Source organism: Gymnogyps californianus, chromosome 13, assembly GCF_018139145.2.
Source record: "Gymnogyps californianus isolate 813 chromosome 13, ASM1813914v2, whole genome shotgun sequence".
In the NCBI taxonomy this organism is placed as follows: Eukaryota; Metazoa; Chordata; class Aves; order Accipitriformes; family Cathartidae; genus Gymnogyps; species Gymnogyps californianus.
This window is the reverse complement of record NC_059483.1, coordinates 7,129,144-7,147,296: the sequence shown is the minus strand read 5'-3', so window position 1 is coordinate 7,147,296 and position 18,153 is coordinate 7,129,144. Positions and strand designations below refer to the sequence as shown.

General features: G+C 37.7%; 1 protein-coding gene across 1 annotated transcript in view; it reads right to left on the bottom strand.

The window, feature by feature from the left end:
* Positions 1 to 306: 306 nt before the first annotated feature.
* Positions 307 to 18,153, bottom strand: part of SUCLG2 (succinate-CoA ligase GDP-forming subunit beta) — a 139,616-nt gene continuing 121,769 nt past the window's right edge. The window contains exons 11-12 of the mRNA XM_050904864.1: positions 9,767 to 9,887; positions 307 to 2,269 (exon numbers count right to left, since the gene is read on the bottom strand). Coding sequence (XP_050760821.1) covers positions 2,154 to 2,269; positions 9,767 to 9,887 — 237 coding nt within the window. The 3' untranslated portion in view covers positions 307 to 2,153. The remainder of the gene's footprint in view (positions 2,270 to 9,766; positions 9,888 to 18,153) is intronic.

The following is an 18,153-nucleotide window of genomic DNA, read 5'->3' as shown; positions in this document are numbered from 1 at the left end:
TGAAATTTTCCATATGACAGCTGAAAGTTAAAAATTATACTGCTCTATTCTGTAGATGGCTTAAGAGGAGTAAAACTTGTACGTACTGTCATTAGCCTATGTATAAGAAAAGACAGAGAGAGTAAAATATCTATTTTTTTAGATAAAAAGCATGTATATAAGAGTATACCAATATTACCCAATTGAAACTAAATTCCTATGCATTTGACTTCACCCACCCGTAACAAAATGCTGAATGGAAGAACACAGAATACAACAGACAAATTAAACAATTTTCTATTTTATAGAAAGGACAAAGTCATTAAATGGGTTCATTTTTACATTTATTTGACAAAACAGTGTATATAGTGTTAATCTTTGCAGAATAATAATCACGTACACACACAATGAATGGTTTTGAGACCAAAGTTAGATACACAGTGTCCGACAACATTGCATAAACAGTTCTTCCACAGAACGCCTCTATTTCCAGTATTTAAATATATAAAATAGAGTGTGACTTTTTTATTTATTGTGGTGAGGTAAACATTTTTTCCTTCAAAGCAGTGTGCTTCTATGCACCTTCAACAGAACTGCTAACGATACCCTTCTCCTTCATTCAGTCAATAAGTACATACCTAGTGGCATATTTATTGCTATTCTAATGGTCATACATTTTTTCCTTGAGCAATATCTGGAGAAAGGAATGGAGAAGAAAAAACCTACAGTAATTGATGATAGCAACCTATCTATACTATTTGTGTCAAGAGCCAGAGATTAGTGCAGATAATTTATTTTGAATGTAACAGTTTTAATGGAAATGTCAAGAAAAATTTATTTACATTTTTCTAAGTAGAACACGGTATTGATTAGAGCCACTCAAAAATCACAATTAAGAATTTACTAGACAAATTTTTACCTCTCTGCCCATTTACAAGACCAGATCATAATATCCACTCATTTGTTCACTGTTTGAATTTATTGATGATTTTCAGCATGTAATTCCTGGGCTGAGTGAGATTTGTACTGAATTCTTTAGTTACACAAGCCATTTGGTATTGCCTTCTGTTCCCTGAATGAATGACTTGCGTAACTAACAGCTTGAATTTTGACTGTTGCAAAAGAATATATAACCAAAATAAATCTCGGTCAATATCTGAGTACTGAAACTTACTTTTTTTTTTTTCTTGTACATATTTTTACTGATGCCCGAGAAATCAAATACTTTAAAAATGGAAAAGTTCATTTGTGTTTTATTCTCAATAAATCAGAAACGGGTTTTGGAAGTTAAATCAATTGAAGAATACTCCATGCTCCTGACAGAAAACTTCTTCAGGTTCTCATCTTATTTTAAAACCTCACAGCAGTGACATACTTATGAAAGAGGTTATTTTAAAAAGTTAGCAGCCATTTTCTTACTGGCAGACACATCCTCCTAGAGCTCTCCGTATGGCACTGTTACACCTAGAAATACTGCACCTCATTTCCAAAACCTAGAAAATAAAATGAATCACATTTCGCCGGCTTACAGGCACAGTGTAAGAATGGGAGGTCCTTTCACCACCAACTATTCAATCCCTTTTCCTATTGTGAGGTATACAAAAGAAAATCATCTTAAGGCAAAATGTGTGATTTCTAAGAAAGAAAATAAATGTTATTCATTTGAATAAAAATAGATATGTAAGCACAATTTTTTACATTATTGTAAAAGTCCATAAAAAATATAAACCCATTATTAGTTTGCTGACTCTTTATAACATAAAAAAAAAGAATGAAAATATTGTGAAATAGGTGAACCACATGTGTTTGATTAAAGAACAATCCTGTTGATAGAAGTCAATTCTTAATTATTGTATCTTATCATGAGTTTATCAGTGACAATTTTGGAAGGAAAGCAGAAAAAGAGCTTTATGAAGTGAATTATTACTTATTACAATTCTGAGTAACAAAATTACCAAAATTAGATGAAGACACACAAACTTTTCAAGAACGTAGCTGCAAAACTTCTGAAGCCTAACTTGCAAGCCTACGGCCCGAGTTTGCCATGTATCACAAATTAAGTCCACCAACACTGATGACTGCTTAGAAAAACTCCACTAATCCTCTCCAAAATAACAACAGGAATGACGTCTTGTGAAACACACACACTTTCCATGAGAATACTCTTCAAGTTGCTATTTTTTGGCCACACTAGCCACTGCCTTCTTTGCTGCATCCTCAAGGTCATTTGCAGACGTGATGGGGAGTCCACTTTCATTCAGAATACGCTGGGCTTCATGAACATTTGTTCCTAAAAAAGAACACTGACTATAATTAGTAATTAATATTAATGAATAAATGAGCATCTTCTATTAAATCTCTATAAAAGTAGTTAATACTTCAAACGACACATCATTTCAGTTTAACAACAGGTTCAATGAGTAGTTTAGACTGAGCCGAGAAGAAGGAACTCTTAATTTCAATGACAATGTTGACAGACAATGCAATCTGATAATAGCACTTGCATCCGCAAGAGGGGCTTTGTGAAGATTAGAGGGTCAACCCAACATCCACCAGAGTCAGTAGGGACATCCAGCAAGAGCAGCGGATAATGGACCACGTATCAGGCCTTTACGACACTCAGAAGATTTAATGCATGTATTAGCAACAATCAGCTACAGTTAATCAGCAGTCAGTGAATCAGCAATAACTAAAATTCACCCATGTTAACCGAATGCTGCAAAATGGGCTACTGAAAGACAAAGATTTGGGTAATCCTGAAAATCTAACTGGTTTTGAGCTACTCTTGAATATGCTTTTTTGCATTTCTGCTAAAAAAGGGGAACACGAGATCTCTGAAGCATTCTGCATGACACCGTTCCCTCCTCTGCTGCTGCAAGTGCTCCATTTTGTACATAAAGAACTCAAATTTAGTCAACAGACTACATGCACAGTAAAGGAAAAGACAATAAATTAAAAAAGATATTTCAGGAAAGCACGTTTTTCACATGTATAAAAGACAAGTGCATCGCCTTCCCATTTACTCTAGCTCATTCTTGCTGGAAAACAAAAGACAAACAGAAAATATAAATTCTCCAGAGCTTTCTCCAGCAAAGCCAAGTGACAGTTTGATCACTGATACGCTCTGCACCACAGAAGAACTTGGCGTCAGATACCCTACTGAGGAAGTGGAATCCACACTTTGGGATCACACACTAGTCACAAGCACAAGACCCTGAGCTGACCCTCTTTAGGAGCATTTCTAGCCCCCTCCTCCACATCAAGTTCCTTGTTCATTTGCCATGTCAAAATGCTTAATTACTTTGTAATTCCTAGACCTAGCAAAATGAATTTTAATTATATTTGGAGCTATACACTAATTATACCCTTAATTATTAACCAAGCAAGGAGCACACTCTTTACTATGCAACTTCCAGAATGCTCATTTCAAAGGGTGATTTTGGGGGTTTTGGCAGACTTTATAAGATGTCTGAAATTGTACACCAGAAGTAGAGAAATTCAGAAGTCTGTTTCATCAGTGTGCTCAAGTCAGGATTCCCACTCTGGCCCTGAAAGAGACCAAAGACATCTCTGTCGCAGCAAGCCCCAGCACTTTGTGATAGGAGAGGCAGGTGTCTGGAAGAGAAATGTGGGACTCCATCTGCTAGCTGTTTAAAAGCACTGGCAGAAGAGGTCATGCTTCCCATCGATATGCAGAGGACACACTATGGGACTTGTGTAGGAAGGTCAAAGACATCTGAAATCTCTGACAGAAGGGGGATTTGGTTGCATAGTAACATCCAGAACTGTACAGGACTTTTCCTACAGAAAAAAGAATATTATGGGCAAAAAAGAGCATAATATTTAATTTTTTTTTCAACCATCCTATATAACGTAATGTGGAAGCTGCTAATTGCCAGTACAGAACTGTACAGGGAAGTCAGAAGGCATTACGAAGGTTCTCTTCTCTGTTAAGTTCCTCACATTTGTATAGCGATTCCCATCAAGTCCTGAAGGTTTTATCTATTATTTAGATACAAGTGTGATAAACATTTAAAACAGTCAAGATTGTACCGATCTCTCAAATAGGATTCTACAAGACAAAGTGTTGTGAGGAGAAAGAAAAAAAAGGAAAGAGGGAAATCTTCCTGGAAATCTTCCCACAGAGAAAAATATTATGCTGTCTGTGATAGCCACGTATTTAAAACTAACTTTTGTTCTTCACTAAGTGGCCAATATTAATTTACTAACAGGTCAGAGTGGGAACAATACATTGGATCTACTCTGCACTGCAGTGATTGCTCTCCACACCACTTGTCTAACATGCATTACAAAATCAATACAAAACACAGTCCACTAAGAAGGGAGGGGGGAGTTTATGCAGGCAAACGAAAATATGAAACCTGAAAAAATCTCACTGCAGTCAAAAGAGTAAGGGTACACTTCGTATTTATTAAATAAAATACTGTTTTAGAGGCAGACCATACAACTAAACATGTTTTTCAGCAAGCATTTCCTTTGCTGTAATTTTCTTTTTTTTAATGATAGCTTTTTATCCCATTGTGATAAGTATTTCAGATATATGGAGAATACGGAAATTATAATGAGATCCTGCTGAAAGCAGAGGTAAGAGGTAAAATTAAACGTTCAGAAAACACTGGAAACATTTAAGAATCTACAAAGGGTATCATCTTATTGCAGTAGATGTTAAAATAAACAAATAAATAATCTCACTATTCTAACATTAACCTCCTGCCACTGGATGGTGTCAGAGAACTGTAAACAGAATCCCATACACAGGCTATCAGAACAACCTGCCCTTCACCTACACTGCAGCCAACTGAGAAACGGTGAAAATTCACAGGACTGAAGGCTACAGGGCTTTTGCTGTTGTTGCTGGGGGTTTTTTGTTTGGGTTTTTTTGTTCGTTTGTTGTTTTTTTTTTAACTGGACTCTATTAAGGGAATGGCTTTCTAATGAGAAAAAGAAGTTTTTTCCCTTCTGACACATATTACTGTCAATAACATGCCACGGAAAAACAGGAAAGATGTAGTTTTATCAGCATATACCTTCAGGCTTTTTAATCTAAATATCCTCCTTCTGAAACCTGGGTTCTGAAACAACCTCTCTGTCTGTGTACGTGCAATCTCTCACATTTACACTTCTGTTGCCTTGAAATCTCTGCTATCACTAGCAAAGTGAATCTATTCAACTCATTACCTAAAAATCCTAGTAATAAATATTCTATCTAAGCATGTTTCTATGAATTGTAAGATTATACTAGCACACATTGTTACAAATGAGTCAAGAGGACTGCATGGGTTGAATGAAAACAAACAAACAAAACACGCCCAATCATACTCCAACAGGATTTTGATAATGTTCATTTATTCACTTGCACTGTCATGAAACCATTAGGAAGAGGCTAAACTACCACTGTTTAATGCTGATGGCCGGAGAGGATGCAAGATTCTGCAATGCCATTTCTAGCTTTTCAGGTAAATAAGATATAAGGGGAGAAGACAGTTATATATACATTTGGTATATCCTAACAAATAGAAGACTAACATAAAAAATAATCTGATCTACCCAAAACATCCTGCTATGGCAAAATATTTCACAATATGCAGTATGTCTGAAATTATCACTGACGTGAACACATTGTGACCATGCTACATCATCAACAGCAATGTTTCAGCTTTGACACGCTACACTGACGAGTGTATTAAGAGCCAAATTTCCCCCTCGGCATGGATCCAGGTTGTGTCATTTCTGCTAGCCCACAAGCTGGAAACTCATAGTCTCTCACGCCTCAAAGACAGAGGTATTGGAGAATAAGGGCCAAGGTTTGAAGTTCATCACTAGCTAACCTTCAGTCAACACCATCTGATTTGAGGTTTGGCTAGTGATAAGCTTTAATTAATGATCTTTAGCTAGGGAACCTATGAAGTTTTGGTGGCTTAACACATCTCGTAGCTGTTGGCTCTGCAGTCAAGAATAAATCAACTTTCACTGCCTACTTGTAAGAGACGATTAAACCCTTTCTATTCTGTCCACCCCATTTGCCCTTTTCTATCTTAAACTTTTCCCAAAGAATATTCTAATCTTTTCCTCTGCCTCATGTTTACATCCTAACTGTGAAGACACATTTAAATTTGTGCTGAATGTTTAAACCCAGGATCTCTGAAGAGGTTGGTATGAATAAAGTTGTAAGTGTGACTTTGCAATACCCCATTCTTCTCTCTTCATAGGCAATTCGAGATACTAACAATCACGGAAATACATAATAAAGCATATTTGTGAGCAAGATATACAAGCTGGAGCAAAATTTCACTTGTGTGTAAAAGATTTCTGAATAAATTAAAAAAATCATTTGATTCTGAAGAACACAGAAGGTCACAAATCACATGGCTGAAAAATATAATAGGAAATTTTGGATTCAGACATTTGAATAAAAGCCAACTTCCTTCTAGCTGCATTTCACCGTATTAAGTAGTTCTAATTCCTCCCAATTCTTCTTGTCCTATGACCAGAGAAGCAGAGAATTCACTTGTTGAAAGAGAGAGAATGTAAAATTTCCAGCATAGGAAGAGGACATCTAATTCACAATTCTTTTTTACTCTTTCCTCTTTTCATCTGAGCTACATAAATGAGAAACAAGGTTTGGCTTCCATTCAGCGCTCCTAGTTAGTTTTCACAAAACTTAATTGAAGTACATTACATTTGAAAGGGGAAAAAATCCTGCATAAAACCAGCAGAAGTTAGTTTTCTACATCTGTAAAAGATAAAATTTGGAATATGTGGTTTCTCCATTTGTCCATGAGCCTTTTAAACAACAACAATAATCCTGTGTCTCAGCTGGTGAGTTCTTTACTGATAAGGCAAGTAAATACATGCAATTATAAAGTTACCATTTTCAAAGATGAGAGTAATCCTTTCTTTATCCACTGGTAAAACAGCTTGTAATTATTATACAACTGAGAACAAAGATTTGTCCACAGAATCCTGCTAAATCAAGACAGATTTGACTGATTAAAACTCTAGTCATCAAGACATTTGTAATACAGTGTATGCCGGCAAAGAGTCTTTAAAGCGCACGTCACAGATCTGTTAGATTTATGGGAATAATCATGAACCTTCTGTTGGAAAAATGTTCAAAATGGAAATCCAAAAAAGTGCTTGTCCCTTTTTATCCTTTTGAAGTGTAAAATGCTATCAGTGATGTTTGAAAAAGTCTTGGGTAGCCTTATTACTTCCACATTACTCATTATTAATTCAAAATCCTTATATGTTTAGATAACCTGGCGTGAGTTCAAAGATGAACAACGAAGACGATTAAGGATCCAGAGGGACTGATTTCTGAGGAGAGATTAAAAGAACCAAATATATATCTATATTGCTTGGTTGGGTGATTAAGGAGGCGGAGAAAGCAGGAGTTACAAGCTAACAGTTTGTAAGTACAACATCTGAAGGTTGTAAACATCATAGCTCTTTGTTTAGGATGAACTGATGGGTAACACTAGGAACGAGAGAAGGAATTAAAAACCTTTTGAGAGAAATATTATGCAAAAGTGGGAGTTTGCTGTATTATTCTGGGACAGAGCTTCCTAAAGAAAATGTTGTATCGCCGTCTGCAGAGTCAGCAACTAGTCTAGGAGAAGCATTATTACAAACCTAGTAAAGAGTGACCAAACATGGGAAGATGGTCAACAAAAGACGTTTGCATTAAAATCTGTGTTTGACCTTCTGAAGGTTCAGCTTCGATCTCCGGGGATGAAGCAGCACACGACTCTCAAAGGTCGCAGGCACAAGAGGAAGAGGCACCATGCAGTCACCTCTGCAGGGCTTTCTGCAGCCCCCAGGCAGAAGCATTCCAGCTACACACCTTCTCTTCCAGGCAAACTCCCCAGTGCAGTAGCACTAGGACTCTCCTCATTCAGCCCAGGGACTGCTTTGTCTCTTGCAACCTCCCAGAAGCCACGTCAAAAAAAAAAATTTACTCACCCTTACTTGTGTACAATCATGGAAATATCAAAAGTACTGGAGAAAGGTCAAGAACACCCAGTGGCAGACCTAGCAGACTGCCGTTTAAAATGAGCAAGTTGATTTTCTTGTTTCTCTTATACCGGTTTCACATATTGCAATAGAAACAACTTGCAACTATCTTGTTCATAAGGAAAACTAACAGCTTTTCCAATATCTTCACTTAAAAAATAACAGCTACAACAGATGAGAAGTCTTGCAGATCTGACAGGTAAACTTTTTCCCAGCTATGACAGACAGGAAAAGTTTTTTGCTATGACAAAAAGCTAAACAACATTGCCTAGAGCTGATAAACAACGAGATTTTATATTATGAAACTTTTGTGCTTCTAACCAGCATCCATCAGTCTCTCCTTCATCCATATTAAACTATCTACTTACTCTCTTAAGGTGTTTAGTGGTACTGCATCATACAAAGAAAATTTTCACAATTTGTTTCTAAAATCCATTTTAGAGTATTTAAATTTTCCTGCACTTACCACAGCAAAAGTCTACCCATGTTAAACCAAATGCACTCTGGAAAGCGTTCGAACCCTGCAGTGAAATGCACAGCAGAACTTTTAAAGGACAAAATTGCATGTCACAGGCTGTGGTCTCCCCTGACGTGAGCTACGTATCATATGTAATGTAGCGTGAGAATGAGGGATGGGAAAACCCTGCTTTCTCATGAAAGGCAAAACAAGTACCCCCCTAACCAAAGGCCTGTGGGTAATCTGCATCTTCATGAGTCCTGGTCACTTTATTTTTTGAAAAGGAAAAACTCTGGTGTATTCAGAACTTTTTTGCCTCCCCCCTCTATCATAGTGTTAAAAAACACCTTGTTTTGTACCTCAGGTACATAAACGGATGCATTTCCTCCTTTCATCATCAATGCTGAGTGATAGGACATTTTATGCTCTTTACACACACCCAAACATGAATATTGATGTTTTTGAGGAACAGGCCTTAAAAAAAAAAAAGACAACCACCCACCCAGAAAAACCTCTGTTTTCCAAACCTACTTAGCATAAAAGAGGTGTTTCAAGCTTACCACAGTTGTGTGCTGATTTCAATCAAAGCACTTGTTCATTCAATAGCAGAAGGAGAATCTCCCTTCCTCCTTCAGGGTACTTCTCAGAAATTAGAGACAGAACTCCATATCCACTGCCATTATATTAAAGCCAGTAACTGCCAAAGAGCACTCTTCTTTACCTCTCTATTACTTTATTATTTCCAGTTTAACAATGCTGGATGTACTGAAAAAAAAATATTCCTTACCATCACCAAATCTTCTGGTTTTTTAATGGATTTTAGCTGGATTGGATATTTAGGCAGAAGAACACGTTACAGGAATTTCTCTCTCACAAATACTGTTTCTAATATCTTTCTTTTAATTATGGTATTGAAGTAAATTTAAGAAAACTATATGTTGCTGCAGGTTTAGCAATAATGGAATTGCATTCAGTAAAAAAATCATTTGAAAAAGAAATACCTTCCAGTAAACAGAAACTTGCATCAAAATAATTTCTATTTGCATTGCAAATCTTACAAGCAAAACCATAATGCTTTCATCGCAAAATTTCATTGCTTCGAGTACCACCAGGGACCAGGAATACAGAAATATGTAAGGAAAGAGTTTATTGACTGCAGGCCACACTACGGATGAAGAATTGGACATATTCTTATTGTGTGGGACTAATCTGTTTAGCGCTTAGAGACTGAAGAAAGCCTAAGTGGATTACTGTGCACCTGAGGGACAATTTTTGTCTGAAACCATTAGCACTCACCTTCCAGTCTGACCACCAGAGGTACTTTCAGCTCAAGCTCTCGGCAGGCTTTGGTAATACCATTGGCTATAATGGCACAGTTCACGATCCCGCCAAATATGTTTACAAGTATTGCTTCAACCTGTAGGAAAGAAAGAGAGTAGGAAATAGGTGGGGTTTTGTTTGTGTTTTGTTTTGCCTTTGTTTTTTAAATAAACACAGGTAAAAGATCCAAACCAGAGTACAAATTCCCCTCGGTCAGGCAGGTTCTCATTTATGCAAGGTACAAGCTTCACCTCTGGATTCACAGAACTTGATTGTGAGTCTATTGTTTCTCTAGTGTGTAGCAGTGATTAATTGCTTTGGTCTACACTGGCATGGTAATTAATGTCATAAACACATTATTACACAGAAAAGGGGAATTTCTACTGATAAGTATAAATAAAAAGAGATTAAAAAAATCTATATTTTGGATTTTTTTAATGTATTGAATAATCATCAGAGGTTGGAGCTCAGAAAACACAGTGTATGAATGTGCAGATGCACATGCAATGAAATATTCATGTGGACACTTCACAAAACAATCTGGATACACACTTTATGATAAGCAGTACAGAGGAAAAGGTAATATACTTGCCCTGACTTGATAAAGAGGAGTAAAAATCCCTTCTAATTAACAAGGAGAGGCATGTAATGAAGAGTATTCATTACAACAGATTAACTGATAACCACAAAAACCTGCTGTTCATCAGTTTCTGGAAACTGAAATTCTTGCACTCAATTCACAATTAAATTACCCTTCACAACGTACAAGACATTAATACATACAAGATATTAATATGGTTTCTTTCCACTTGGTAAGGTAGTGTCCTGGTTTCGGCTGGGACAGAGTTTACTCTCTTCTTAGTAGCTGGTACAGTGCTGTGGTTTGGATTTAGTGTGAGAATAATGTTGATAACACACTGATGTTTCAGTTGTTGCTAAGTAGCGCTTATCTTAAGTTAAAGATTTTTTTCAGTTTCCCATGCTCTGCCAGCAAGCAGGTGTGCAAGAAGCTGGGAGGGAGCAGAGCCAGGACAGCTGACCCGAACTAGCCAAAGGGATATTCCACACCATGGAACGTCATGCCCAGTATATAAACTGGGGGGAGCTGGCCAGGAGGGGTGGATTGCTGCTCGGGCATCGGTCAGCGGGTGGTGAGCAATTGCATTGTGCATCACTGTTTTTTTTTTTTTTTTCCTTTTTTTTCCCCTCCTCTTTTTTTTGTTATATCCCTTTTCATTACTATTATTATTATTATATTTCATTATTATTATTGTTAGTATTATATTTTACTTCAGTTATTAAACCGTTCTTATCTCAACCCATGAGTTTTACCTTCTTTCCCAATTCTCCTCCCCATCCCACTGGGAGCTGGGGAGGAGTGAGGGAGCAGCTGCGTGGTGCTTAGCTGCTGACTGAGGTTAAACCACGACAGGTAGTATAATATTGAAACCAAGTTCATATACCAGGCTTCCCACCACGGCTTATCAAGTCGAGGGGGACACCATACAGATGCAGCTATGCTATTTCTTGTTCCACAGCGGGCCTAATCCACAATGTTTGGGGTACTCCACAATAAGCTTCACTGGGTGTCACAAACAAGCTTTGCCAGAATCATGTTGACTCAAAAGACGACGAGATAAAGAGGGGATTAGGTTTGAAAGAATGAAATATCACTGGATTTCACTTGTGCATGATGTCAACCGCAATTATGCTTAACTCACTGCACAAGATGAACAGATTCACTTTGCCCACCTCCAGGTAGCCAGACTCATACCAGCACCAAGAAAATTCTCTGCAGTCACGCACGTTTATAGCTCTGCACAATCAGGTTTAATATTTCTCTGCAGACAAAACGTGACAATTAACTCCTGTGATGTGCAGTCACACACACAGATTGAAAGCTCACCACTGTTAGTAATTCTGCCATTCACAATGCAGCAATAAAAAAGGAAAAAAAAAAATCTCTCTTTACTTTCCATAAGAAATCATCTCACTCCTTAAGCAGTACCCTAGACTGCAAAAACATCACTTACTAGAAGCATATGCAGTGTTTACATTGCACCATCAAACTCCAATGCTAGCACAACAGTCGTAAAATGAAGATGGCAGTGGGACCACCTCACTGACACCTCTCTCATCACCCGCTGCTCCTTCCAGCTCCAAGGCTTTTCATGATGCCACCCAAAAGTGGTCAGAACAGTTCCCATCTGACCGTATGGGACACGGCCCCATTTTCTCCTCTCAAGCTTATTAGACACCAACTCTTTCATCTAGTTTTCCGGTGCTGATGTGCTAGGGTGCTGCCTGCCCCTGCTACTTGTCTCCTCTTACTATTTGCAGTGGAGTCATCCAATTAAGATTTGCTCACTCTTCTGGGCATCCTGATACTATGAACAGAATTCTCATGTGCCTTTTCAAAGCATGAAACATCTCTAATGCTATACAAATAGAGCAATAATTAATAATAAACTCCCTTAAAAATCCTGATATCCAAACTTCTCCCGCTGAAACTAGGTGCGATGACTCGGTACACATGACACCAACTGCTTCAGTTTATAAAGCCTGCACAGTAACAGCCTGCATATGGCGTGTGACATGGCTTCCTCATCACAGGCAGAGCACACTAGGTATTAGAAGGAAATGAATAATCCAGTCAAATCAGAACATACAATTTAATTGGTTTTATAACTCTTTCTTATAGTTTAGACATGGGCCAACACTTTAATGTCATGTTAAATGCATGCATTTACCAGTTTAGGGTTTTCTGGATATTAAGTTGGTGATGCCATTGCAATTATTTATTTCACCTTTGCATTGTTACAAAATCCTTGACTCTGTAGAAGCTACCAACAGTGAAACCTTAGAAGGCCCCTTCTCTGCCTTGCTCCTACTGCTTGTGCACATGCAAGTGTTCTTGGTGTTAGGAGGTAAAAACACGTAAAGAAAAAATTGAGCCCTTCAAACTCTTAACACATTAACCCCTATGGTAGAGAGATATCTATGCAAAGCACTTTGATGTTAAAATATACTAGTGATGGATTCTAATAGTGGGACAAGCCACAGACACCATTCTGCCCTTTCTAATACATGCTCCTAATTCAGGGACATCACACCAGGCATGTGACAGATCAACTTAACCAAGTGTGTTTACATTATTAGAGATAAGGAGAAGGATTTTATGCCCAGTACAGATATTTTAATTCCTAACACAGACTTTCTCATTTAAGGATCTGCTTTTCAGCTTTCAAGCTGAATTCTAATCAGGTCTTCTAATCCATTGGCAGCAAAAGGAAAAAAAATGTTGAAGGAAATTAGATGCAGCTTGGATAATTGATGTTTGTATGCTTGGCTTTAATAAAAATACACTGTTAAATTAGAGAGGAGTCTAAAAGGATTGAATCAATAAGAAACTGAATCAGGTAGAGAATTCAATTTTGGGTTTTATTGTAATCTTCCAAATAAGCCAAAAGATCAGTCCAAATGATGCTGAGATTCACTTTAACTCCGCTGAAATTTGTGAACATTGTTCATATATGCTTCTGTAGCCTGACTAGATCTTGCATTTCCAGCTGAAAGAACTTTAACATTCAGACCCAGTAGATGGATGAAAAGGTTTTCAGTTTTTCATGTGCACAGAGAATGCACAATCTCTGTATTATTTAAGTCTATAAGAAAAATAAACCTCCCATTGTATACCAGAACCATTACATATTAACATGCTCAGTATCTAATGCATATGGACTATTAGACATATTAAGGAGAGCGCAAACTTCTACATACAAGACAGGTTACTTGATAGCATTGTTATTCTAATAACCATTTTTACCCAACAGCATGCCTTATAAAATTATTTTGTATTTCAGCAACATTGTTAAGGAAACTAAAGATAGCAGTATATCCACAGGTTAGGTTCTTTCCATCCACCAAAACAACTGATAGATGTGAAATCACCATCAAATGTACTCATGATTGATTACGGACTCCTCTGGAGAAATAAGGGAACCCACAATAGCATGAAGACATCACCATCGATGGTGGTAACAACCTGCAGTCTGCCAGGTCTAAGCACCAATGCCGGCAAGCAAAAGTGATAGAAACTAAGTGAGTGCTGCATTACCACTGTCTTCATGCTAGATCATGGTATTGAATCTTTGCAAATACTGGAATACCCATTAATCCCACAACTCCTAAATACTATATGAACATATATGCAGACACACAGATAGCCTTTTCTCTCTTTATATGAGAAATTAGATACATTTATGTATAGCTATATCTATATAAAATCTATGTTGCTGTATTAATAAAACAGTTTGAATTTACAGTGACTTTTTGTTAAAATGAGCCTTGACAAAGCCTGCAATTCTGCTTTGAAAGTTTGGCACCAAAAAAACCCCCACCCCAAATAAGTCTAATTGTATACTAACTGAAGGTGCTAGGAGATTACTGTTAGAATTGTATTGGATCACCGACATAATCCACAAGGCTGCCAGGTTCCACACACTAAGGGCATTTTATGTACAGCAGAAGCAGCTTCAGCATACCTGCCTGCACTCTAAAAAATAGAAACAGTGTGTGCATTTACTATATTTTCTTTTTTTTTTTCCTCTAAAATGTTCTTAGCCTTAACAAAATGCACACTGACATCAGATCATCACACACTCAAGGATTAATATAGGCAGCACCTATAAAGCATTCCACCTTTCCTACAGTCCATTTATAAATCTATACACAGGACGTCTCACTGTCTGCAGCCATTGCATTCCAGTCTGCTGACCTTCAGAGTCCGCACTAACACCACAAATTCTGTACACAAAAAGAGAGAGGACAAAAACTTGACACTTGCAAGTTGTTATTTCTCTTTCATTTTCCACCTTTGTTATTACCACAGAACAATTACAACAGGCTTAGGATAACAATGCACTGTAGCACTGAAGAATGGCAGATACTTCATACAAGGTAAAGCTCTGAATCTTACATAAACAGAAATCCAAACACGAATGCAAATTAACTTAGGCTGAGGTTTCATAATCATTTGAAGATGAGCAAAGTATGGGCAGCCACCAAAGAAGCTGTCTTGCTTTCCCCCTCTCTCCCCCTGCACATAAACACCCCTCTCCTGTGCTCCTATTAGCAGCTGAGCCATGCGGATGCCAAAGCAGCTCCTGGATCCCACTGACCCTGCAAACACACGAACACTGGCCCTGAAGCGAGGAAGAACCCCTAACGTGCTGTTAGGACCCGGGATAAGGTGGGAATGTGTAAGCCAGTTGTGAAACCACTTTCTTAGCTATTGCCTTTCAGCATCAGAAGGAATATTAGTTATGTACAAAAATGTGAGGCCAGAAATACAACTAGAGAACTGTCCGAATAAAAATCAAACCCCAAATCACCAAGACCATGATTGTACAGCACAGATCTCTTCTGAATACTACTGAAAGTGTATATGGGAACATAAGTGTGTTGGGTTTTTTTTAAATGTGTGTTTTAAAATACGTGTTTTAACGAAATATTTCAGGATGGCTGACATAAAGATAGCTCAAAAACATAATTACTCCAACATTCAGATCCCTTTAATCAAAGTTTCTGTTAGTGTATTTTTTATGAGAAACTCTTTAGAAACCCCCCACATTATCCCATCTGATGACAGCAGGAAAGACTTGCAACAGTTTTCCAACTATTAGCAGTGTCAGCTGCACACCTTGTGACTTTGTATGCATCTTTTCCCTTACATGCACACACAGATGCATGAACACTTACGCAGTGAACTATAAATATTATTATAAAATCACCAATGTAATCTCTGACCTCACTGTAAATTGTTGCTCTGAAGCTCAATCCATTTATTCTAGTTGAAAACAAGCTATTCAGCAACTGTCAGTAAAACTACATCTGCAGCAAATTAAAAGCTACACTAGCAAAGAACTTGCTTACAGTTTGCTTTGATTGAAATCTGAAAAAACCACCTTTACATTTCAAGCTAACTGAATTCATTTATTGACCACTCCTAACTTTCATCAGCTAAAAGCGTATCCAGACAATATGAAGCAGACTATAGTTGTCAAGTTTTCTTCTCCAGGGTGTCACAGGTCACATCTACATGGAAGAACTGTCTTTCAGTTTGCATGGTACAGCTGGCAAACATGTTCCTGCCTGGAGGCTTCTAGCATTTTTTGAGGTTAAAACATGTATCATGTCTCCCAATCCTTCTGATCAGCGGAGTCTAATTTTGTGTCTGCAAAAACACATTCTTCTACCAAACTAAATCATTAAGTTGCCAGAAAATAAATAAGAAAAGCAAGCCAGCAGCATACTGCCAGGCATTCGTTTCTTCTCCTTCCTTCAACATAATAAACACTAGTGGAAGGATGATATCTCAAATCACTCAAACATAGCAAAGAATGTGGGGAAGCTCACGTTGCAGGACGCTGGGACACACGCACTGAAGATGCAGATGTATTTCCAGCTCACGCAGGAAAAGTAAAGGGGCTGTAACCCACAGCTGGATCCAGACATCCAGTACTTCAAACATACACAAGCCTGACAAGCACTGTCACTTAAGACTTTTATATTCCCATTCTGATCTTCAGAGATGCTTAGCACCTCAACTCCCACGGAATCCCAGTTAAAAAGAAGGGTATTCACCACTTCTAAAATCAGATATCCAGGTTACAGTTTGGCCTCGCAAAGATCCACTGGCCTTCATAACAGTGACATGCAAGAGCTTCTTTCTCACAGAGCTGGAAGATTGTGGGAACCTTTACCAACAGCAAAGCATCAAGAACTGCTGCAGTTTAGAGACGTGCAAGGCAAGATACACTTACATGAACACAACTTTGCCAGGATTGGAGAATCCCAGGAACATATATTTAATTAGCTAGAGGTAAGCAAGGAACTTTCTCTCACTCAACTTCTTAGAGGCTACACATTGCTTTTATTAAGAAAGAAATCTTCAGCATGACAAGGAGAAAGTGAGTCTCCTTGTTATCTGTTTTGGAGACACAAACACTGAGGCAGAGAGGTGAGGACATTTTCCAAACCCTTTGGAGATGGTTGATGGATTACAAGTCAAATGTTCTTGTGTCCCAGACAAAGATCTACTCCTTATGCCTTTTAAGAGGTAGGTAGCAATACTAAGAAAAAAACCAAACCACTGGGTAAAATGGGATGCATAATTCTTCACTTCGAATCTAATAAGGTGCATTTAATCCTTCCTATTATTCCATTGGTCTTTAATATTCATTCATTCATTCACAGTTTACAAAATTTGTTTCAATGTAAAAGCAGCAGATTATCTTCAACTCTCAATACAATGTAATAACACACAGATGCCATACACTTGTGTCTTCACTCGGTGTCTTTCTGCTCCAACTGATAAGTCAGATACAAACATTTTAAAAAGTCTCTATATTATTATAACTTGGACTGCAGGTCAAATGTAACTTTTTCTTATCCAGTTTTGAAATATTACTCTAATCCTCTAGCTTTTTATATCAGACAATATTTATGGTTCATTTGAAAATAAAGATTAAACCTACTGTATCAGAGCCGTATGAAGATTTACAAACACAAAACCAATTGCTTAAAATATCCACTAGAGGACAGTGCAATTCAATGTGGAAAAGGAATATGAAAATCCCCGTGGAGAGAAGAGCAGGGTTATTTTTTCTACTTAAAGCCAAACTATCTCATTTTACTTTATAAAAATGATGCAAAATATTATTTTGCCCCTTTGGGATGGAATTTTGAAAGTCTGCAGGTGATAAATTTAAGGAGGTTGAATCAACAAAAAGCAAAGCAAGAAAGCTTGCAGTCAGGTGAAGAAATATTGATACGATGCAATTTTGAATGTTTTATACTATTCTAAAATAGGTCAAGGTTTATAATTCACTAATAATGCACCCTTATGCCATAGCAGGAAAGGAACTCTGATGAATCTCCAAAACAAAATTCAGATTTTTCTGTCTGGGGGGGACTGACTGACAGGTAGGAAAAGCAAATTAAGGATTTTGTCCAATGCTATTTTTTGGCCTGTATTCAAGAGGTTCCTGAGGAACGCAAGTCTCACCAAGAGCGAATGCCCTGCTTCTGCTACATCCAGTTGTTGTACGTTAAGCCCTCTTCTTGAATGGCTGGTGAGATGGCAGTACCTGGCCTGGTAACCAGCCCAGCACTGGAGGAAGGCCTTTCAGAAATGCCACTCCTTTGGTGCCACGCTAAGAGCCCCTGATACCACATTCTTGCAAAATCGAAACTTTGTGGCTCCAGTTTCTGATCTGCTAAAACAGTCAGCCTACGGTCTTCAGTCTTTCCTGCTTATAGCAAACTCAGGATCTAGAACAGGATACAATTTTATTGGCTTT